The sequence below is a fragment of the Ambystoma mexicanum genome, chromosome 8 (assembly GCF_040938575.1).
Source record: "Ambystoma mexicanum isolate Mex_15411 chromosome 8, UKY_AmexF1_1, whole genome shotgun sequence".
Lineage (NCBI taxonomy): Eukaryota > Metazoa > Chordata > Amphibia > Caudata > Ambystomatidae > Ambystoma > Ambystoma mexicanum.
In genome coordinates, this window is record NC_090929.1 from 1,236,188,180 (window position 1) to 1,236,213,130 (window position 24,951).

The 24,951-nt window shown below is 49.1% G+C and overlaps 1 protein-coding gene across 6 annotated transcripts in view; it reads right to left on the bottom strand.

Annotated features, from left to right (window-relative positions):
* Positions 1–24,951, bottom strand: part of PLCE1 (phospholipase C epsilon 1) — a 3,624,599-nt gene that overhangs the window by 1,335,803 nt on the left and 2,263,845 nt on the right. For all 6 annotated transcript variants that reach the window (XM_069611343.1, XM_069611341.1, XM_069611340.1 and 3 more), the window contains 2 exons: positions 17,296–17,357; positions 17,037–17,202 (listed from right to left, as the gene is read on the bottom strand). In XM_069611343.1, the coding sequence (XP_069467444.1) occupies positions 17,037–17,202; positions 17,296–17,357 (228 nt within the window). The remainder of the gene's footprint in view (positions 1–17,036; positions 17,203–17,295; positions 17,358–24,951) is intronic.

The following is a 24,951-nucleotide window of genomic DNA, read 5'->3' on the forward strand; positions in this document are numbered from 1 at the left end:
AAGGCAAGAGGCCTGGGATCCCACAATATGTCTTAATGCGTGCAGTACGAGAAGCGGAGTTTGGATACCCCAATCTGGAGCATTACTACAGGGTTTTTTTTATTGAAGAAATAAGCATTTTACTTCAATGAGAGAGATCATTGTTTGCCATTATGGATGGTTACAGAAAAAACTACATGTTCACCATATTCCTTGCGAGATGTCTATAGTATGGGGAAAATGCCCAACTTGGTTGCTAAATTACCTACCATAGAGGCAACTAGAGATGCACTAATGACATTGATGATTAGTGGTGGCGAAAATGTATGGATTCATTATGGAGCATCTTTGGATTGCAAATTGAGAAAAAAACCTTGTGCTGGCAGCATTATTATTATTTTTTTTATTTCACAGTTTTAAAGCGCTCACACAGCCCGCGGACATCGAGGCACTGTTACGGGAATTTTTTATTTTTTTTAGTTGTGTAACTGTTTTTATTTATTTTTTTTGTCTTAGTTGTGTATTTATACACGCTTAAACACTAGAAGTTTCTAAGCGCAGACCCGGGGATCGAACCTGTGTTGCTTTGTGTCGTCTTGCTTCCAAGGCACACACGTTGCCACTGAGCTATCCTCCCGGGACAATTGGATAGTGAAAGGAATTCTAAGGGTGTGTGATGTATGGAATGGCGGGTGAAGAATTCCTTTTGAACTTCTCAGAAGAAATGTTGGTTTAGGTAAAAAGGAGCAAAGACGTTATACAGAGTTAGAGTCTCTTCTCACGCAGAGACAGGGGATGCTAAATAGCCTAATGAGAGATAGGCCAATGGTCGGTCATACATTTCATTCTCCGACACGTATGGTTTCGACCTTTCTGAAATTGATTCCTATGGAAGGCTCATGTACTGCCTCATGGGAAAAACTATGGAAGCATGGATGAAAAAGCTGGGCAGAGACATAACTGTCAAAGATTGTGATAATTTAATAAGAGTGGATACGAATTCAAAGGTGGATCTGAATCTGCGATTTGTTCGTCAGAGGATTTTGTGTCACCTATATTGGACCCCAGTACAGATGGTTGACTTGGGTATGACGAATAAGGATTCTTGCTGGGGTTGTGGCCAGAGGGGAGGTACTTGATTTCATATGTTGTGGGAATGTCCAAGAGTGGTGGATTTCTGGGGGGAAGTTCTGGACAGGCTGGACATAATTTTGGGAGCAGTGTTTCCAAGATCATCATATTCAGTAATTCTGCTTTCAAATACTGGGAGGTGTAGGATAGCTTGAGAACATGGTAGCTGTATTAATAGAATATTGGTGGTGGCTGCTAAGCAAATCCTGAGGGTCTGGAAAACAAGGAAAAAGCCAAAAGCCGAGGGATGGTTACCTGATTTACAAATCTTGTCCAGTTATGAGAAACTCATGCTACAAAAACAAAAACGAGAGGGTGAATATTTGGAGCTATGGGGCAATTCAATTAACTGTATAATTGAGGCTAAACTGTTACGATAATAGTTGAATAAATTGGGGTGAGAGTGTGGTTTAAAATTACGTGAATGAATATGGAGGTAATGCTGAATTGAGTTGTGTTGTTTTGTCCATATATGTTGTGTGTTTTGTTCGGTCTTGTTGTTGTCTCTGTTTACATATAGCAATATTGCAATGGGTTAGTTATACCTGATGACATATTGAATGCAGATATAGTAAAGCGCTGAATTTATTAACATTTTTGCTTAGTAGGGAAAATAATTGAGTGGATCAAAATGTAACCCACAGATGTTAATTGATGATTGTCTTGTATTCATTTAAAATGACAAAGGGCCTCATTACGACCCTGATGGTATCGGGTTAACGGCGGTAGAGATGCAGGTGCCGTTAACCCCATACCGCCTCATTACGAGGTCTGCTCGCGGGACCCGCTCTGGGCGCCTGGATTTACCAGACGTCCTTAGCGGGTCCCGCCAGCGGACCAGCATGCTAACAACTGGCCCGTCATTAACAGGCCCGTTGTTAGCATGCTACCCATTCTCATTGAGCCCTATGGGGGCTCGAATGGGAATGGGGATGTACCGGGTCAGGGTCCCCTGAATGGGGAATTACTGGGCCCTCCAAGGTCGGAATGACCCAGTATTCCCCCATTCAGGGAACCCGGACCCGGGTTTGGAGGCAGCCATGCCCTTATTAAGGACATGGCTGCCTCCAAACTCTTAATGAGGCGCAAAGAGTTTTAAAAAAAAAGAAATCTGTGAAAACCTGGCTCTATGGTCGGGAATATGGGTAGGAGGGTTCTGTTCTCTAAATTATATACAGTGTTTTGTTTAGCACTATCACTTTATATACATTTGTTTTTTTATCTATTGTGTAGTTGATTTATTTTTGTATATGTGTTTTATTTTACAGAACTTTAATGTATTTCAAGCATTGTTTGCACTTAAGAAAAATGGAATAAAACAAAATACAAATAAAATGCTGTGGGCATCACAAGTTTGGTGTTGAGGGTGAAAATGGGGTAAAGTGGCAGTAATTTCATTACAATAACTTTACTGCCACTTTTCTACACTGCCGAATTCCAAGGTGGAAGGTGAAGTGGAGGGCTTACCTGCAAAAAGAAGCTGGAGGTAAATATTCCAACTGCAAAAATCACTGGATTTACTGAGGCAGAATTTCTGCTCACGTGCATTTAACATAATCCCCATAGAGTCCTATGGACTCCAATAATAGCTACTAATTCTGCTGTTACGCCACTCAAATTCTTGCAGTAAATCCATGGGACCGAGTGACGGTACAAACTCATACTGAGGCCCACTGTGTCTTTAAATGAAAAGCAATGAATATACTGTAATCACTTTTTGTAGTTAGCGATATGTTTCAATGCTTGCTGTTTAGGTGCCTTAGCTTGGCTCTATTTGCCCCCATTTTTTGGTTCCTCCTGAGTTCCCCTTTCTGGTTCTCTGGTGTCCCCTTTGGTGTTCTCACTGTTTGGCTTGCTCATGCCATTGGGCTAGGACTGTGGTGTGCCAACCTCGTGGTGTCTGGTGTTTTTGTCCTTCATCATCATCTGCCATGGACAAGAACTTCACTTCGCACTACCTCCATTCAGTACTTGAATGATTAGCTCATGCTATTACGGTCTACCCATCTATCTCCAGTGTTCCACCTAAGTCTAACTCCTCCACAGACTTTCCACAAGATATCCGAGAGGGATAGCTTTTATAATCTATTCTGCGTGCCCATTCCCACATGCTTAGTAAACTCCTATACTGGTGTACACTGGTGTTGCGTTTTCCACCTTAGCATTACATGTGATTCACCCAAGATTCAGGTGTTTTTTAGTACCTGATCATTGGGAGTTGGACAAGGTCTGCGGGGCTGATCATCCTGGACTCACTTGCATCCGTGACATTATTGTGCAGGTTAACAAAAGGAATGCACTATTTACATCTTTTTCACATGTACAATTTGCACATGAGTACAATCTAACAGGGACTCAGAGAAGAAAATACATTTGCAAACTTTTCAACTTTTCCTCATGCTTTGTCCACCTATGTTAAATCGCCTCACTGGGCTGTCAAAGGCCAATTCACAAATGGTCAGGAAATCAGAGCAGCTTGAGCTATTTTCCCTTTGTGAATCGGCTATATTTTACAAACATGAAAATAACACGTTAAGGTGCGGGTATTGGTCCCTTCAAATGCACGTTTTAAGCTGAATCATTTTGTATTAGGCTTTTTAAAATAAATATCTATTTTAAAATATGTTAAATTGTGAAGAAAGGACTACTGCTCTGTGGGAGTGCAGTGATTAGTAATGGCTAAACCGCCTACTCAGCCTCACATTACTACTAAACCAACAGTGATCCCAGTCATAAAGGTGAACCAGGCACAGCCCGAAAGGTATCCCTCCTTTCCCTTATGTGGTAGCGCTGGCAGAGGGCAGGCTATATCTTTAGGAGGGATGTTAGCTGATAAACATAGCAACCCAAACAGCTTACAAACAATGGTTGCTAAATAAACGAATGTCCAATCAGGGTTCTTTTAATAAAACAATAAAATGCAATCAGCTAAATAAAACCATTAGCAAATAATCACCCCTATAACAAAAACACAGTAAATGCAGGCTGTTGTAGAATGACACTCTGGGTAAATAAGCTGGGCTGTTCAGGCACTTAATTGGCACAATGTTAGGGTTTAAGAAGGTCTTACAAGAAATAGGTGGAGAATGAGGCTAAAAAGTCACCATGGTCCCAAAAGAAGACCGGAGTACAAGGCCTCTTCACAGTACCTTATTCTTGCCTTTGGGGACTTGAAAGCTTTGAGCTGGACTACTGGGAGCTTCCTCTGGTGGTGATTTATCCTGAGGCTGGTGAACAGTTCAGCTGGGACCAATAGGCGGTGTGGTCCAAGTAGCAATACCACATGGCAAGAAGAAGCTTTTGACAGCATGGAGAATGTTTGGGTCAGTTTAGCTCACAAGCAATTCAATGCATGAATATGGGCCCAGAGCTGTTCTCCAGGGATAAAGTGAGTCCTTTGGTTCTGCACTCCCACTCCAGGTTTTTCTCTTGATGGTCTAAATGTGAATACAAAATTGAGGGCTACCCCTCTCCTTTTAAAGGCAGACAGTCGGATAGGATTGGTCCAAATCAGGTTTGCAGTAAAAAAAATCCCTGTTGTTGTACCAAGTGCTGTTTGTCTTATGACATCACACCCAGAGTACCTTTCCCTGCAAGAAATGGAGGGGATAGGAAAAGGGAAGAGGGCCCTAACAGAAACAGGGCCTTTTCTCAAGACCTACCTTCACTGTCTGGCTACTCTAACTCTGCCCCTTCCCATGCCCACTGGCTTCATAAGGACTGCAGTGAGCAGTACCTTGGCATGAGGCTGGGTTTGATATGTCTGTGCTGTCTCTGAGGCTTCATTCCTAGGAGACCTCCTAGGGGAGGTTTCTACGCGCTGGTAAGAATGTGTTACTCTTCCTGTAAGAGAATCAAAGGGGAAAAATATGTGCTACTGTTCTACATGGCAGCTGAGGAGACAGGCAGCCTGGACACCAATATACATCAGTCCTGGCATAGCTGAGTCCTGCTCACATTGCTGTGGCTATTTAATTGTGTGTCCATAGCAGTCCACAGCTAACACAGAGACAGCAGGAAAGTGCTTATTATCTTCCTCTTTATTTCAGTACATTTCTGTACATCCATTAGCAGCCCCAGATGCCTCCTCCTCCTTACAGCCTCCCTCTTCTTGTCCATCCTTCATGTAATGTCCCTTTAATAGACTGCAAGTACAGTCACGTCACACGTCGGTGATCAGTAAACCTGTGTGTGCCTTATTCGTCTACGGCTGCGGTGCCTGACCAGGCCCCCCACCACATAACATTGGTGACGAGGATGGGATCCCCTGTCATTCACAGCACGCTGCTGTTCCTGCCCACGGCAGGATTCAGATTTCTGCCGGTACACCTGGCGAGGCTGCAGCTCCTCCCACACACCGCGTGCCACCAGCATCCGGGACAGGGCAATCTGGCTCCAACACCCCTTTCCAGGAAGGCGCCCAGCCGCCGTCCAGGGAGCCAACGGTGGACAGGGTTGCAGCTGAAGAGGTGGGTGCTTGTGTGCCCTGACCCCACAGCCGACTACTACGCTGGTGCATCCATCGCTAGTTGGCCCTGGGCCTACATATACGAGACACCACCACAGCATGTGAACATGGAGGAAGGGGAACGCTGCAGGCTGCCAGGCTACCAAGCTCATCGGCGCAACCCGCCCCTTTACAGGAGTTTGACATTTCGGGGGCCCTGTCATCGTTGGGTCCCAGATGGATTGCATGGGTGAAAAGGTTGGATATGTTCTTCAAGGCCACCGCAGAGAATAACGACGAGACGATGAAGTCCATCATGCTGTACTCAGCCGGTCTGGCTGTACACAATACCTTCGAGACCCTACGACCCGTGGACGATTCATTTGCAGCGGCCAAAGCAGCTCTGCTGGAGTACTTTGCACCCATGGCAAACGTTCACTATAAGAGGACCCTCATGAGGACTGGTGTGCAGAAAGAGGGCAAATCTCTTGACGTTTTTCACAGTCGGCTGCGTCGCAAGTCAGTGGCATGTGCCTGGCCGGACATGGAGCATGAGACACAACAAGTCATGCAGGGCTGCCTCGAGATCAAGCTGTGACGCCAGATACTGCGTGAGCCCAGAATCACCTAAACGCGCATCCTGGAGCTTGAGCGCTCCCACGAGCTGGCGGACGTCCAGGCGAACAAGATGTGCTCGGCGATGAAGGCAATCAAGCTAGAGGATGCATGTGTGGTAGGACGGAGGCAGTTTCAAAGGAGTGACAGGCGCCAACAGTGGAGCAGGAAAGAAGACAAAGGAGGGGACATGCCCCAATGCCTCAACTGCGGTTATGACCTGCCCCACCCCAAAGAGTGTCCGGCGAAAGGAAATGTATGCAGTCGCTGTTGCATAGCGAACCATTTTGCATGTGTCTGCGGAGCACCAGCACTGTCAACGCATTCAAGATGCCCAGTGTCCTCGAGACCGACACCGCAGAGGGCACAGCACAAGGTTGCCGAGGTCGTCATTTCGAGTATGTTGGTCCTACAAAGGTCAAAACGGCGACAGTACAGGTGCGTAATTCGCATCTGCGATTCCCTGATACCCGTGTTGATCGACACCAGCACTTCTGTGAGCGTCATGGCGGAGGACCACTACCGACAGCTGAATTGCGCACCACCCCTAAGAAAGGCGAACTTGCGTATTTTTACATTCAGCGGTAAACAACCTTTACCATTGGAGGGCGCATTTGTGGCCCGGGTCACCCATGAAGACACATCGATCAGCGCCTGTTTTTTTGTAACCAAAGTGAGTGAGGTGACTCTACTAGGGTGGGCCGCCACCAAGGAATTACACAATGTGAACTTCGCGTTTGAAGTGCATCTTGAGGACATCCAGGCGCTGCTCACCATATATGCAAAGGTATTCATCGGAATTTGGAAACTTGTGGGATACCCAGTGCGGCTGCACATTGACAACAAGGTGCAACCAGTCGCGATGAAGCATCACAGGGTGCCATTTCACCTGAGAGACTGTGCGGAACAAGAACTCGACAATCTGATTAGACAACATCATCGAGAAGGTGGAAGGTCTGACTCTGTGGGTCTCTCCTACAGTGATGGCAAGAAAACCCAAACAGCCGGACGTCACACGCCTCTGCGTGGACATGCGGCTCCCGAACAGAGAAATCCGTCGGGAGCAACACATTACACCGACCTTAGATGACATCCTGGCAGACCTACAGGGCACCCGTTACTTTTCCAAGTTGGATCCGGTGCCGGTAACCATCAGCTTGAACTGGATCCGGAGTCGCGCTACATTACTACCTTTAGCACCCACAAAGGGCTATACAGATGTGAGCGCCTGAGCTTCGGGGTCTCCTCAGCTGCTGAGGTTTTCCAAAATTCCATCAGTGGGGCACTGGCTGGGCTACAAGGAGCAATTAACATCAGCGATGATATCATGGTCTACGCAAAGTCAGAGCAGGAGCATCTGGAGAGACTGGACAGTGTCCTGCAGCACATCCAACGGTGTCCAGTCAATTGGTCGACAGCAAACTGGTCGACTGCAATTTGGTCGACACCATTTGGTCGAATGCCAAATGGTCGAATTTTTTTTTTTTTTTTTATATATGTGTTTTGTGGGTTTTCGTGTGGGGAAAAAAAAGAAAAAAAAGGGGGTTGGGGGGGGACCCCTCCAAAAAAAACCAAAAAAGGTAAAAAAAAAAAAAATAAATTCGACCATTTGGCATTCGACCAAATGGTGTCGACCAGTTGTCCTGTCGACCAAATGTTTTCGACCAATTGACTGGTAACCACATCCAACATCTCGGCTTCACTCTGCACTGGGACAAATGTGCGATAATGCAGAGAATAATCGAGTTCTTTGGATTTGTATCCCAAGAGAGTGGCATATCCCCTGACTCGGCGAAGGTGAAGGACATCAAGGAAGTATGTGCCCTGAAAAATGTGTCGGAGGTGCATAGTTTTCTGGGGATGGCCACGTATTGTGGCATGTTTATACGAAATCTAGCCACTCTTGCCGAACCACTCCAAAGTCTAACGAAGAAGGACTGCACATGGAGGTGGAATGCGCTTGAACAAAGTGCGTTCGACGACATCAAGGGAGCGCTGACAGCAGAAGACACAATGGCTTTCTTTAATCTGGAGAAGAATTCAGAGATAATAGTGGATACCAGCCCGTTCGGCTTGGGGGCCGTCCTTATGCAGCCAGGTGAAAATGGTGTGGACCGTCCAGTGGCCTTTGCCAGGGGGCGCTCTCAGCAACCGAGCAGAGATATTCACAAATTGAAAGAGAGGCCCTGACGGTGCTCTGGGGGTGCAGGCATTACCATCTCTACATCTACGGCAAACCCGTGATGGTCATTACGGACCATAAACCCCTGATTCCGATCATGACCGGCTCTTACTCCAAGCCGGCAGCGAGAATTGAAAAGTGGCTTATTGCCCTACAAGAGTATGATGTGGAAATCGCGTTCCGCCCCGGGCCACCAACGCTGCAGACTATTTGTCATGCCACCCTAGCCTGAGTACAGAGAGCACTGAAGTGGTGGAAACAGAGGAGTACATAAACAACAATGCCGATGCGATGACCCCAACCCTCATGTCAATCAATGAAATTTGAAAGGCTTCAGTCAATGACAAATGTTTCAGAATTCTCCAGGCTGCTGGAATGAAAGGGGAGTGGCGGAGAGACCTCGAAAAATTTGAGGCAAGGACCATAGAGGCAAGGGCAGCGCTCGAGCGGATGTGGAGAGTGAAGGGGGAACTCACATTTCTGGATGATGGTTTGGTACTAAGGGGCACGAAGATGGTGGTCCCCGCCAGCCTGGTCGGCAACGCAGTGGAACTGGCACACAAAGGTCATCAGGGTGTCGCCAAGACCAAGGCCCAGCTCTGCATGAAGGTGTGGTTCCCGGGCCTAGAAGAGCGAGTGTAGGAATTTGTCCGCAACTGTGTGTGGTGCCAGGCGGTGCTGCCGCACAGACGAAAACCCTGGATTGAGTCTATGGAAAGGAGCTGTGTGCCATGGGGGACGATACATATGGACTTCGGATTGACCTGTAGAGACAACCATTTTGTAGTCCTTGTCGATCAGTGGTCAAGATACCCAGAGGTCGAGTTTGCTGAATCCACAGCCCTGGAGGTCGTAATCCCAGCACTGCAGAGGATATTTGCCACGCATGGACTCCCAGTCAAATATACTCTGACAACGGACCTCCATTTCAACGTAGAGGGTTTGCAGAGTATTTGCGTGACTACAGTGTTACCCACCGGAAAATCACATCACTGTGGCCGAGAGCAAACGGGGATGCCGAAAGAGTCATGAGGACATTGAACAAAGTCTTTCCCGGATAGCCCACGGGCAAGGGGAGTGCGAGAGATGCGCCCTATACAAGTTTTTGGTGGAGTATCGTGCGACTCCTTACTGCTTTATGGGGGTGGCCCCCACTGAAGCACTATTTCAACGGTGCCCACGTGGATTTCTCCCAAACCACCTGCCACGCTCACCCGGAATCATTGATGATGCTGCAGTAGCTGAAGGAAGGAGAAAGGTAAATGAGAGGGTGAACGATCGTAGGAATCTGCAAAGCAACTGCTTTGAAATAGGGGATCGGGTACTGGTGAGAACAGGAAATGTGTGAGGGAAACTGTCCCTGCCTCATGAGCCTGCTCCCCTCAGTGTGATGGACATCAACGGATCAATGGTAATGGTGCCGGACAGCAATACGACGGTGACCAGGAACTCCTGTTTCTTCAGGAAGATGGGACAGTCCCCAGAGTCGAGCCCCGAGCGACACCAGGGGACCGACTCTACACAGAAGTGGCTACGTGCAGACAGCGAAAGAGAAGAGATGAGCCAGGAGGGCCCGACATCCAACAACGGGGGAGACAGCCTGACTGACCAAGAAGGAGGTCTGACCTCGGTGGAGGACGACCCAGGCGGGGAAAGGCGCTACCCTGTAAGAGAGCGCCGCAGACGGCCTACCTATCTGCAGGACTTTGAAGTGGACTTTCCCTGAGGCCGGAGAGCACCCGTTGGTGCAATTCTTCAAGTGGTATCGTTGAACTGTGATATCTGTGTTTGAAGTTTGATGAGGAAGTTTGATTCAAGAGGAAAAAGAAATGTTAATGTTCTGTGATAAGTAAGGAACAAGTTACTTACCTGTAACTGTTGTTCTCCAGCATGGGTCTGGCATGGATTCACATGCTCATGAATATTCCCCGTCGTCAGACCGAGGAATCCTTGATATAGAAAAAATCAGTATCAGTTTTGTTTCTGATCTGTCTTTCTCAGTAGTAACCAATCACTGGTCTCTGGGTCATACTGCCCCAGCCAATGACTGCCCTCTCCCTAAGCCCCGCCCCCGGCAGCCATCCTCAGATTTGGTAGCACGTGAAGTGGCAGTATGACCAAGTGAAGAGCCGCAGAGGGGTAGGCGGGAGGGTTCGCATGTGAATCCATGCCAGACCCATGCTGGAGAAAAACAGTTACAGGTAAGTAACTTGTTCCTTCTCCAGCATGGGGTCTGGCATGGATTCACATGCTCATGAATATAAGAATACATAGCAGTATACACATGCACAACCACGGGAGGTGGCAAAAGGCTCAATATCAAGCAATACAACAACTCAACATTAAGCAATTCTTACCTTCTCATCAGGCTCACCTTAGGCGAACAGGTTGCGCAGCACTGCCTGGCCGACTCTGGGCTCCTCCCTGGAATCCCGGTCGACGCAGTAGAATCTCGTGAAGGTGTGCGTCGACCTCCACGTAGCAGCCCTGCAGATGTCGAGCAGGGGCACACCAGACAGGAACACCGTAGTAGCAGCGATCGCTCTGGTCGAATGGGCTCTCGGACGGCCTGGCACCGGTCGGTTTAACAACCGGTGACAGTGCATGATGCAGCCGGAGAGCCATCTGGAAATGGAAGTCTTCGAGAGAGCCTTCCCTTGATTCACAGGTCCAAAGTTCACAAACAGCTGTGATGTCTTCCGAAAACTCTTCTTGCGGTCCACGTAGAACTTCAGCGGTCTAGCTACATCCAGCGAGTGCAGAGTCCTCTCAGCCGGCGACGAAGGCGACGGGAAGAAAACTGGCAACACCAAGGGCTCGTTGAGGTGGAAGTCCGACGGCACCTTGGGCATGAAGGAGGGGTGCGTCCTTAGCACCACCCTTGTGTCGTGAAAAGTCAAGTATGGAGGCTTGCAAGACAGGGCCTGGATCTCCCACTCGTCGTGCAGAGGTGATGGCCACGAGGAATGCTGTCTTCCACGACAGAAACTTCAACGGCACTGAATGCATAGGCTCGAATGGGGCCCCCATGAGCCTAGTCAGCACCACGTTGAGCTCCCACACCGGGGCAGGGGCCTTCACCGGCGGGAATGATCGGAACAGTCCTTCCATAAATTCCTTCACCAGTCGAAGAGACCACAAGGACGCCCGTCCTGTAGTTCTGGTGTAACGTGAGAGGGCAGCCAGATGTACCTTGATGGAAGCGTGAGACAGGCCAGCCTTGGCCAAGGACAATAGGTACGGCAATACTTGAGGGGCCGTAATCCGCAGAGGGTTAATCTTCTGTGCACGGCACCAGACAGAGAACCTCTTCGATTTGTGTCCGTAGCACTTGATAGTTGAGGATACCCTGGCCTTCGCAAGAACCTCTCTGCAGTCGGCTGGGATGTCGAATCCTCCAAACTATAGTGCTGCAGGAGCCAGGCCTGCAAGTTCAGCGACTCTGGTTCGTGATGAAGAATGGCGCCTCCTTCTCTGGAGAGAAGATCCGCGTCTGTCGGCAGATTGACTGGTGTGGACGCTGACAAGTCCAGAAGGTCCGGGAACCAGATCTGACTCGGCCACGCCAGTGCGACGAGGATCATCCTGCACCGGGACCTCTTGAGCTGGTTGACGAGCCGGAGTAGCAACGGCAACGGCGGGAACGCATAAAGGAACAGGCCGTCCCAAGGGAACGAGAAAGCATTGCCCATGCTCCTCGGTTGGGGAAACCTGCTGGCGAACCTCTGGCACTTGGAGTTCGCCGCCGTCGCGAAGAGATCGATCTGGGGTTTGCCCCATCGTCGGAAGAGTCGGTCCACTTGATTCTGGCGCAGTTCCCACTCGTGGTACGAGCGCAGCTCTCTGCTGAGTGAGTCAGCAATGGTGTTTTTTATCCCTGCCAGATGAAAGGGTACTAGAAACATCCCTTGGACGACGGCCCAATGCCACAGATCCTGGGCTTCCTTGGATAGGGCAGGGGATCTGGTTCCGCCCTGCTTCCGAATGCAAAACATCGTGGTGGTGTTGTCGGTGAAGATCCTCACCATCTTGCCCTTGAGGAACAGAAGGAAGGACCTGAGGGCCCAGAACACTGCACAGAGCTCCAAGATGTTGATGTGGAGAGTCTTCTCCTCCGGGAGCCAAAGGCCTCTCGCGTGGAGACCCCCGGTGTGCGCTCCCCAACCTTCCAGGGAGGCATCCGTCGTCACCGTCACCTGGTGGGCCGGGGCTAGGAAACCTGTTCCCGCCGTCAGATGAGAGCGGACACCTCACCATCGTATCGCCTGACGGAACGCTTCGTCGAGCGGGATCCTGTCCTCAAAGCTGCCCAGTGGGCGTCGAGGAATTCTTGCAAGGGCCGCATCCGAAGTCTGCAGTGGCGCACCAGATAAATGCAGGAGGACATCATTCCAAGGAGAGACTTGATAGACCTCACTCTGGCCACGTCTGTGGCCAGCAGACGTTGCACCTTTCCCAGGATGGTCCTTATCCTTTCCTCCGACAGTGAGGCCCGCCGCGCCACTGTGTCGAGCTGTGCTCCCAGAAACAGGGCGACTTGCGACGGGACCAGGTGGGATTTTGGAAAGTTGATGGAGAACCCCAGGTCCGTGAGCAGCTGGACGGTCTTCGCAGTGTGTTCCACGGCGAGCTCCCTTGTCCTTGCCCGTATGAGCCAGTCGTCCAGGTAGGGGTAGACGTGGATCCCCTGCAGGCGCAGCCGCGCCGCCACCGGTGGTAGGCACTTGGTGAACACCCTGGGCGCCGATTTTAATCCGAACAGGAGGGCCTTGAACTGGTAGTGCCGCCCTTTGACCACAAACCTGAGGAACTTTCGGTGTCTCTTTAGAATAGGGATGTGGAAGTATGCATCTTCCAAGTCCAACGACGACAGGAAATCGGCCTCCTCCAGCTGTCCCAGCACGTGCTGGAGGGTGACCATCCGGAACTTCTGTGCCTTGATGTATTTGTTCAGTCGTCGCAGGTCCAGGATGGGACGCCATCCTCCTGTCTTCTTCTTTACGAGGAAGTATCTTGGGTAAACTCCGGAGCCCCAAAGCCTCTTTGGAACAAGCTCGATGGCACCTTTCCTGAGCATCGCCCTTACTTCCAACAGCAGTTGAGGGACGTGATTTTCCTTCCTGGCCATGGGAGGAATGCGGGGGCACCTCTTGTGGAACTCGAGGGCGTGCCCCAGGGCCAGGGCGTCCAGCACCCAATGGTCGGTGGAGATGGACTCCCACACGCCGACGAACTTCGTCAGCCGGCCTCCCACCGGGGTGCTTCGGCGGGGGCCCGACCCGACGGTCGGTTCAATCTTGCTTGGAGGCCGCTTTGCCTCCTTGACCACCTTGGCGACGACGGCGGGATCCACCTGACTTGCCGCGTCCCCGGTAGGCCTCCTGCAACGAAGATCTTGCCCCTTGACGGTACGTAGAGGAGCTGTTGCCGGCTCCCTTGGAGGCACCCTGTCTGCCTCCGGAGCTCCGAAAGGACGGGCGTCGCTGTTGGAGCACACCCAGTGCACGTACCGTCTCCGTGTCCGTCTTGATCGCCTGAAGGGACTCATCAACCGTCTTGCCAAAAAGGTTGTTCCCATCGAAGGGCATGTCCAAAACCTTGGTCTGTACGTCCTGGCGGAAATCCGTCGCCTTGAGCCATCCTCATCGTCTCAGGCAAACGCTGTTGCCCAACTGACGGAAACCGGTGTCGGCGATGTCCGTAGCCACCGTAATGGCGTGGTCCGAGGCAATCTCACCTTCCTGTAAGATTTCCAGTGCCTCAGTCCTCTTGGCGTCTGGAAGGAAATCCAACAGAGGGGCGATCTTGAACATAACTCCCTGTCGTAGCGGGCTACGATGGCCAGGGCGTTGGCCGCCTTGATGATCGTCGCTGCAGATGAGATGACCCGTCGTCCCACCGCATCCAGCTTCCTACCCTCGCCGTCTGGCGGGGAGGTTGAAGTCGAGGCCGATGCTCCCCCCCGCTTTCTTCTTGGCCGCCGCCGAAATGACCGAATCCGGGGTAGGTTGTGCCCTAAGGCACAAGGGGGCAGCGTCGGGGACCGGTCCCTCTTCGCAGGAGCCATGGCAGGGTTCTTGAGGAGGGCGAGCCCCTCATCCCAGATGTCATCAAGAAGTGGTACGGCGAGGACCGTCTCCCTTTTAGCCTCGCACCGTTGGTAAAGGAAACCTTCCTTCTTCTTTTCTTCGGGGCAGAGCTGGAAGAGCTTGGATGTCCTGGAAATCATTGCATGGAAGGATCCAATCTCGTCGGGCGGGGACGCCCGGGCAGGGGGCGATGGGGGACATGTCCCGTCATCGCCTCCGTCGTCATCCATACCCGTCGTAGTCATGTCCATGTCTGTATCATCCCCGTGGGTAGTGGACCGGGGGGAAGGCAGAGAAGGCTGCAGAGGCAGGAGAGGAGGCCTAGGATGCGTCCTCCTCCTCTTAAGTGGTGGGCTCTCCGAAGGTCCTGGCTCCGGTTCCCCCGTCGGGTCTGGCTCAGGTACCTCCATTGGGGGAAGGGGCAACCTAGTCCTTATCTCCGAGTATAAGGACTGGATGGCTGACAAAATGGCCGCCGAGGTGTCCTGAGGCGCCGGAAATGACAGGAAAGAGGGCTCTTGAGGAGCCTCGTCTGCTTCACCGTCGCCCTCGTCGAGATCCCTCCCAATGGGCTTGGCCTCCTCCACGACTTGGATGAGCTCCTCTTCAGAGGTCGTGTCCATATCCCCGACGGCAACCAACCCCTCCCCCACCCTTTCCAACGAGGACTTTGTGGGGGTCTTCTCGATGGGCCTGAAAGACAACTCCCTCCGCGGTGGCAGGGAGACTCTGGTACCTGAGGGCGCCTCCACTGGTGTAGCCTCCACAGGCTGAGCCAGGGCCGCGGCGACATCCTCAATCGAGGTCTTAGCAGGGTGTATTAAGGCCAACGTCACCTTCTGTATGCCTGGGGCCTTCACCTTGGGGGGAGGGTCCGAGCCTCACTCCCCCTCTGCCGGAATCTTCGAGATCGACCGGGGCCTCTCCAGAAGCTTTGCCGGGTTCTCGGACTTCCTCTTACCCGAGCCAGAGCGTTGGCTCGTGGTCGATGGCGCCGGGGAGGATGCGCCCTGCCTGGCAGCCAAGGAGCCCAACCGTTCGGCGCTCCCGGTGCCCGCGGACTCGTGGTGCTTAGCCTTTTGTTGGGCCCCCGTTGCCGGAGCACCCTCACAGGACTTAGAAGACCGCTCAGACTTCTTTTTCTTCTTCTCGCCTGGCGGCCTCTTACCTTCCAACCAGTTGGCGAGACGGAGGTGGCGATCCTTCATGGTCCGCTCCGACATGTTCCCACAAAACGCGCAGTCCTTTTCCTTGTGCATCTTGTCCTCATGGAGACAGTAGAGGCATAACGAATGCTTGTCCTCCTTGAAAACGTTCTGAAGCTGGCATCCAGGGCAGGTCCTGAACAGCTTCCCGGGCGTCGAGCTCCCTTTCTCCTGGGCCATGTCCGGGGTAGGCCTCGGAACTTCTGGAATCCTCCAAAAGCGTAACTCGACGAAATCTTCACCCTTGAGGGGCGTAGAAACTCCGAAAGGGATCCCCGTTGATCGGAAGTAGAAACGGTGGAGCTTGAGGCTCTATTTAACCGAAAAAATGAGAAAATCTCCTGAAAAAAGCTCGAAAACGCAGCAAAAGCTCGAGAGCTACAGCACGGGGACTCCCAACACTTGAACGTGCGGTAAAAATCTGAGGATGGCTGCCGGGGGCGGGGCTTAGGGAGAGGGCAGTCATTGGCTGGGGGCAGTATGACCCAGAGACCATTGATTGGTTACTACTGAGAAAGACAGATCAGAAACGAAACTGATACTGATTTTTTCTATACCGAGGATTCCCAGCCTGACGACGGGGAATAATCATGAGCATGTGAATCCATGCCAGACCCCATGCTGGAGAACTATATTCTGTTTATGGTTTGTTTGGAAAAAAAATATGAAAAGGGAGGAGTGTAATGTCCTTATAATAGACTGCGAGTGCAGTCACGCCACAAGCCAATAAAGGCTGGTGATCAGTAAACCTGTGTCTGCCTTGTTTGTCTACTGCTCCGGGGCCTGACCTGGACCAGGCCCCCTCCACCACATAACATTTCACACACACATTCTACGTTTTCTTCCAACAGAGTAGCTCCATTCCACGTTCCATTTAGAAGTTCTAAAGAATAACAAATCCAACAAACAACAACAAAATGCACCTCAATCTTTATATTATAGAACAGGTCTCAGTGTAAAAACCTTTATTTACAAAACATATGTCCACATTTAACACCTTGCATGACTAAGGCATAAAAGTATCATACTTTAGATCAGTGGTGTAGACGAGTAAAAAGCCACCTCTGCTTGTAGGAACTTTGTGTTTCAGCAGCAGTCAGGGATGAACATGTGACCTTTGAACCTGCTTTGTGCCACCACATAGGGGGATGTAGATGTCAGGAAACTGGTTACAGCAAATAAGCATGTGTACTATATTTTTGGCATAGAGCATTTATGAAAGGGGGATTGTTTAGTAGGCCTCCCTTTCAGAAAAATAATTACCCATATTATTTTATGTAATAAAAATCAAAAACGCTATCCTGCCCCTGCTTGCAGTAATCCATCACATAAATCAACAAGTATACATGCAATTTAAATAAAAAAACAATAACCAAATGGAATGATACCTGACTATAGAGCTCCACAGAGGATTCGCCTTTAAGCTGGTGTCCAGTGAGATACGTGTTGTGCGAAGATTCAATAAAATAGTATGAAAGTGGCATTTGCATATCTTCATCTTTCTGTTGGGATTCGTCATTTTTAGAAGCAAAATTATCCTTATCCATTAAATACCTAAACAAAAGGAATATTGATTTTGTGATTTCCATCTTTTGAAATGTGCAAAGTGGTCAAAGTAGCAACATGAATATATGCGACATGGGTTACCTGGCAAATCCTTCGAAAGACATAAGCCCCTGTTGACGCATAAGGACACTGGGTTCAAATTTCTGTAAAGAAAAGCAGGAAGAACGATTCCATTAAATAAAAGCTATATTGGATGTGTGTCATGTATTTGATTATTAAAATGTACTTAGCCACATTAATGAATATGGAGAATAAATAATTAGCAACATTTTAAACAATGTTCTGAGATGTATGGTGAAGACAATTTAAAAAGTGTTACATATAAATGCAGTGTAGACTATGAAATACACAACACACAATAACAAACTTGACATTCCTTATTAGAATGACAACATCATTTTGAAAAGATGTACACAATTCCTTGTTAGGCATAGAGATAGAATGATTGGAGAATGAATGCTGTGTGGTACAGAACATATGGTGGTTTATGGTGCGGCACACTAGCACCACCACCTGGATCAATTTGAATTAGGCAGATGCAAAGTGAGCATGCCAAGAATAATCCAGGTCGAATTTTAAAAATCAATACAAAAAAATCTTTAACACCTCAAAAATAGCCCATCATAGAAAGAATTCTTATTTGATAATCATAACAAGGACAGAATGGCCCACAGAAAGCCTGCATGTCTGATTAGGAGCCATGCACTGAACTTCTAAGTGACATCCCTTTGAAGTCCCATTGAATCAAAAGCCACCCTAGAAATATATTGCCCTTGTTGGGCATTATCAGTAAAATGTAGCTTAGAACCACAGACCACACAAGCTTGAGACCTATCTCGAGCATAGCTGTGAAGTGGAGAGCGACTGATGTAATCAAAAAATGATGACTGGAAATCTTCGAATCAATCATACACTAGGAATTCCTTTGGCCAGTTTCCAAAATGATGGATGGAGATTTGTGAGTTAGTGTGACAAAGGCCTAGGGGTCTCTGTCGCCCATGGAAAGCCAACCCCGTAAGGCGATTCAGACTGTGAAGTGAGCTACATGAAGGCAGTGTGGGTTGGCAGTGGCAAATACCTAATCCATATCTGCAGCTGGACCCTGACTTAAGAAACACTGTCTATGACTCTGAAGGTAGGGTCCAAGATGTGTTATGGGGATGCCAACTCTTCCCCCTTAAGCGCAAGTTCAGATACAGGCAGAATCTTGCCACAGAGCTACTGGTTTTGACAATGGCAGCGTGGGGACAAACACCCGAGTCTATCTACACTTAGAATCTGGGACTCCTGATACCAACACTACTAGCGCCCACAAGGCGCTACCCTGACAAAAACCAGACACCTCAACAGTCATGACTACCTCTCTAGGACTGGACTGGAAAAGAGGCAAAGCTCTCTCACAACACATACACATAGAGACTTACGAGAGTGGCTAAGGAAGTGTGATACCAGCTCTTCTAGGTCCCCCCAAAAACCCAGACCATCCAGTAGCCAAGAACCCGCAGGACTAAGTCTCTAGAATCGGACCTGAAAAGAGACAATGCTCGCTTTCTACACCCGCACACATAAACTTGCCAGAACAGCTGAGGAAGTGTGTAGGTCAAACAGGAAAATCTCACAAAATGAACTCAAGTTAGGAAGCCGTGTACGGAAGCTCTTGGAAGTGAGCACAGGTTAGGTGGAGACGTGTCTACTATATGGCCCAAACATGGCCCTTCACTGTCAGTCGGCAGAAACGGGGAAAGTTGTGAAAGACAAACAGCCCCACCAATCATTTGGGCGCAAAAAAAGAAGTAGCAGTCAAGTTGCTGCTCAAATTGCCATGAGAGATCATCTCTATCCAGCATTGCCATTGACTAATCATGCTGAATTTAAAGTGCTGGGAATTACACAATGGGCTTCTTATACAGAAAAAGCGTGTTTTATTGCTAGGAAATTTAAGAAATTCTTGTATAATCGCTTTTGAGATCCAGCAGTAAACATTTGCTGACTGTCCCACACTACTGTCATGAATGAGTGGGTGGTGGTTCAAGTTACAAAGTTTTGGAACAGTATTCCTGAACATATTCATAACTTCCGAGATCATTTGGCATTTAGGCACCAATTAAAAAGGTTCTTTCTTTCCCAAATACACTTTCAGGCTTTGTCACCCTTGCTACCAATAGACAGATTATCTCTTATCTCAGCATCAGCGTGCCCTGTTAGGATTCTTAGTCGTGCTTTAGAAATACATTTAACATAACAAATTATTCAAAGCCGACCATTCAGAAGGAGCAAGTTGGGTGTAGCACATAATGGATATACAAACAGTTACTCACCATAATGAATACTGTATTCCTAGTCCATAGTCCCCTTACCTCCATACTTAGTCTCGGAAGGATAGCTCAGGGGCAACATGCTTGCCTTGGAAGCAAGACAACACAGAGCAACACAGGTTCGATCCCCGGGTCCGCGCTTAGAAACCTCTGGGTATTAAGCGCATTATAAATAACATAACATATCATTTCATACTGATGCGAGTCCGTCCAACAGGGACGAGACCGGAGCCTTTTACACTGCAAAAAAGTCCCTTTTAAATTTGTAGCATGCACAGGCGTGCCTGCCCATGCCGACTCCTGTCACCTGTCTCCCCATCAGTCCACAACTGCTCATCGGCTACTACTACCATACTGATTCACGGGGGATGGAGGATGGGTCATATGGAGAAAAGGGGACTAGATCTCTTTCTTCGGCTGGAGCCTCCCTCTGGAACTGCCTCCTTGCCTCTCTGAAACTTGGGCAGAACCATCGCCGGGTCCGGAAGAAGCTCAAGACTCTCCTCTTGGCTTCTGCCTTCTTTCTTGCACTACCTTGCTGATCTCCTGTCTGACACTGCACTGGTTACCTGGCTACCTTCTGAATCACAGGCCAAGGTCCCTGTTCTCCCAGTTGCACACCTGCACTGCATCCTGGCAAGCCTGCACTCTGGGGATGTATCTGTGTTAGGGAGAATTCTCTGTTAAGGCTAATTTCCCAAACCTAGTGAGTCCCCCAGCAGCTTTGCTGGATTTTTTGGGGTTTATTTTTTTCTCCTGGTAAGAGTGAGACTCTTTTTCTCCCACTCTTAGACATGATTTGAGATATCCTTTGAGTTTGTAATGTGTTTTATGGGCTATGGGGTCTTTTACTCCATAGGGTTTTTGGTAAGTGTGTTACAAAGCACCCTCACTGCAGTAAAACACGGGTGTCATAGTGACCCCCAAACATAGACTCCATACCCTGGGACTGACTACTGTCTCCCAGGGCATGTAAAGTCACCATTGACTTTACTAGTCTTAAATTGGGAACAGAACCAGTACAAACCATCATATTGTGGAAGTACTGGTAGGGGTAATTAGATTGCCCCTGGGTCTGTTTTTTGAGGGGGCACTGTGCAGTCCCCCCTCGTCGAGTTTCTGGCTGGTGGCAGTGGTTACCACGCGAAATATTCCTTAAGAATATTTACTATGGGATTTTCCCATTCATTTTAAACGCACCACTTTTTGGTGCAATGTTAAAGATACCGCCGGGTTATTTATTTAATATTTATTCCCCGGTTGGATCTTTTCGCCAGGACTCAGTTTTTAAATGGCGTTTGTGTTCGCCTCTGTGACTCCAAACCAAGTCGAGCCCTTTGTTCGACTTTTTGGCGGGCTTCTACACAGAAGCCTCCAAAAGTGGTGCCACTCTGTCTGGGTCTACAGGATGTGTGGGAGGGGGGTTTAGGCACCCTGGACTGAGCCACCCGGCTCACCACTTAGCATGTTTGAGTGACAGCTAGGACTGATGAATGGGGGTTTTCTGCATAAAAGCAGGGCTGTGGGGACTGGAACTTCAGACGTCGTCACAGGACCAAAGAATCCGAAGAGGGAGAAGCTGAGCTGACCTGCAACGACGACACCACCGGTGGAGCCCTGCTGAACCGACTCACCACTTCTTCCAACGACAGAGGAGATCTTCATACCGAAGAGTCTTCTTCCTTTGACTGGTAAGGATAACCAGTTTGCCTGCCTTTTTGCCTTCCCGGATCATCTCGTGGCCGCCTTGCCTTTGCCAAGCACCCCGGCAACTTGGATACCACGTTTTACCACTACCGCAAATAAAAAGGTAGTACCTTTTAACCGGAGAACTCTGCGGCTGGTTTCTTCCCTGGCAGTGCAACGACCTTCAGCTTTCCTCCATGTCGAGATTTACTTTTCCTTTGGACGACGCTGCGACTTGCACCCACTGGATTCTCTCCACTTTCAAGGTACTGTGTCCGCCTGGTCTCGCTCGCAAAAGTCTGTGTGGGATGTCTTGTAAATCCTCAACTTACCACTTGGGTTGGCCCTATGCTGGCTAACTGAACTTTTCTGAGCTGAACTAATTCTTTTTTAAACTCTCTGCAAGACTTTTCAAGCCTTTTAAACTGTGTGATCTTGGGCGCATTGGTGTTCTACTCTCTCTAAGAGGGAGCCGGTCCTCTGAACTTTTTGCTCACAAGTAGACTTTGACTTTCCTGCCTTGCTGGGTGCTTCTAAAGTATTGTGTTGTGTGCTTTTCTAATTTCTGCCTTTTCCCTCCCTTTTTTGATAACTTATTGGAGTGCCATCTTTAGTTAAGCGCTCACCTCTGTCTGAAAATAAGTGGTGTTAGCTAAGACTTGTCTAATAAGGAATAAGGGATGTATATATATTAATAGTGACTGTGTTTTGAACTTGCTTACAATAATAGTGCTGGAGTGTTTCTACGTGTGTCTTTAAATAAATAATTATATACTTTGATACCAAAGCTCTGGTCAGTGTTTGCTTGTGCTACTGTATTTTGGTACCTATCTTGTATACTCTATATACTGTCTAACTCTTCTTGAGAGAAGTCTGCCTGCTCAGCCACAGCTACCAGGTAAATCTGGGTGGTACAGACTGCTACCAATTGGGTTTACTGCCAACACCTGTAGTCTTTAGCCCTTTGCAGTGGTCCCTAAGGGAACTGCACAGGTTTCTGCCTAACAATCTGCAACCCTACAACCCCCCCTGCTTGCACTTAATAATCACTTGTTTTCTGCACTTAACGCTACACTGCCACCTGTTGGCAGCACTGCCTCTTTTTCGATGTTTGATCCTATGTCTTGCACTTGCTCCTCCTCCCCCTCCCCAGGCACTTCTCACCCCCACCCTCTGCACTTGCGCGATCTCAATGTCACAGGGCCCAGTAAGATTGTTGTCTTGTTCCCATTTGTTCCCCTACCCTGCCTTGTCGCGCCTTGAAACACGTGTGTATAAGCACGCTATAAATAAAATCTCATATCATATATCATGCATTAGGAGTACAGTAGTAACTCTGGCAACTGTTCTACTCCTACATCCCATCCCCTTTCCGCCATACTGATGGGAGATTACAGTAAGAAATAGTGTTCTGAGGAGCAAGGTGTAAAGACTGGAGGGGGTTATCTGTACTCCTGCCTTCTATATGGCAGAGTAGAAGCACAGAGCACCCCAGCCAAGATTCTCTATGTGGTAGCTATGGACAAGTAATCAAGGCTTAAGCTCTCAGGAGGTGATGCAGGCTGGGTCTTAAGTACTGTGGTGTTCCCAAGCCCCCAACAAAGGAATGTCCACACACTATGTTATGTGATAACACAGTTCTTTATATATATATAAGGTTCAAATATATACACAATCAATATTACACGTTATACTTTGGCAAATCTTATAGTAAATGTACAAGGTCTATGTGGTACCACAGTGCACTCTTGACTCCTTTAAAATGCACCAACTGCTGCCAATCTCAATGGCATACCAATCAGTTAGCAATGTGAATCAACATCAGTCATAGGAAGGAAGACAAGTTAGGTTAAACAATGGCAGAATAGTTCTCTTGCTACTAAGACACAGTTCTGTGTGAGGATCCCCCCACCTGGGCAACCTGTAAATAAAGTGCATCAACAAGCCCAGACCATTTATGTTTAAAATACTCTTGGTTCCTGCTAAAATGTTATATTACCCCAATGTACCTGAGTTTAGCAGAGTTATTCAATGGTTCGTCAACAGATCCCTCTTGAGTGGACTCCCTTTAAAGCAGGAGCCACGGGTCGTCGACATTCCGTGAAGAAACACTCTCGTGGAGGCAGCAGCTTCGATCTTCGCAGTGCTTGTTGACGGCCGGCCGTGGACGACCTGTGAAGAGGAGGCGTGCGGTGCACCTCGATGATGAGAGTTTGTTGCGGCAACGATGATTCAATGAAGAATGTAGGCCCAGCAGCGGGCGTCGGGTGTCAGCGTTGGCTTCGACGGTCGGGACTCGACCACGCCTGGCTTTTGGATATTCGTTGGTCTTTGTGGACTTCAGGTTGAGGGAAACCTGCTGGCGCATTCGCCACGGCTCGTCGACGACCTCGACTTTCTCCGGGGGGACAAAGCGGTTGACAGTGATGGCAAGGGAGTCCTTTGTTTCAAATGTTTTAGGCAATTGAGCGTTGCGGCTTCGGCCGACGAGGTAATGGCGGCCCTCTGAACCCTGGTCTCAACGTCCTGGTGCTTCACTTCAGATCCCTCAGTGGTCCCCGTCTCCGGTCGGTAGTCTTTCGGTAAAGACTTCCAGGCTGCCTGGGTGAAGATTAGCTTTCTGCACGATGTTCCCCCGTAGCTCGGGAAGAGGTCTCCTAGCCAGGTCCTCTCTTGGATCAGTCCTTGACAAATACAACACCTTTCGGATTTCGACGACGGCAAGCAGCAAGACCTTCTTCTTCAGCTGGGCTTCAAGTTTTAGCATCAACAATTCTGGTAAGTGAGAGGTCCCCAGATATACTGTTCTGTCTCTCATTCACACTGTTGAGCCAACTCAGGCAGCCAATCATTCAGAAGGGCATTCATGCAGGCAGGCAGCCAATCAGGCTCACATTGCATTCAGGCCATTCATTCCACCCAGACACCCATAACAAGGAATGTGGATTGGAACAAGCACCCAGCCTTTCAGCACACCACACTGCATTCATGTCAGTTTCGGGCAGGACTGTCTCATTCTTTGTGTCACACACACAGATACCAGACACCCATAACATGAAGTTGGTATTGGTCACACAATCCATTCAGCCAGGTCCCACCCCAAGGGTGTACCAACAATAAACAGTCACTAAGAAGGCTCCAGCCAGTCTGGCCTGGCCTTCCCCACAATACCATATATGGTTCTTCCACCCAACAGCCAGTCAGGGGAAGGGACAGAGTCAGGGCTTGCCAGGACTTTGGGAAAATCATGTAACAGGCGATAGAAGCCAACAGGCCACAGGGGCCATGTTGTCTCCTATCAGGAATCCACTGATTCCTATGGCAGGGCCTGGGTATCCCAAATGGAGGATACTCAGAGCACCTGTGAAATTCAGCATGGAGCTGCCACCAGCCCATACACTACTCTGTGGCCCACACACATGTGCCCAAAAGCATACACTAGGGGTACAGGGCTGTACTCCCACCCATGGGTGCCATAAGGGCATCCCAAGGGTATGTTCACCATAATCAAAAAGAGAAGAGCCGCAGTGTCAGGAGTCCCACATGGACTCTTGTGCAGAAAACAACACAGAACACAAATGATAAGAGTACAGGACAAGGACATGGAGGCCCTGTCCCCCCCAATGCATTTCTAGCATCACAGTCACCCCTCACCAGAGTAAGGTTAGGGTGGTCTAATCACCCACGAGATTGACACCCTCATCCAGACGGTCTACATACCTTCTGGAAAGGCCAT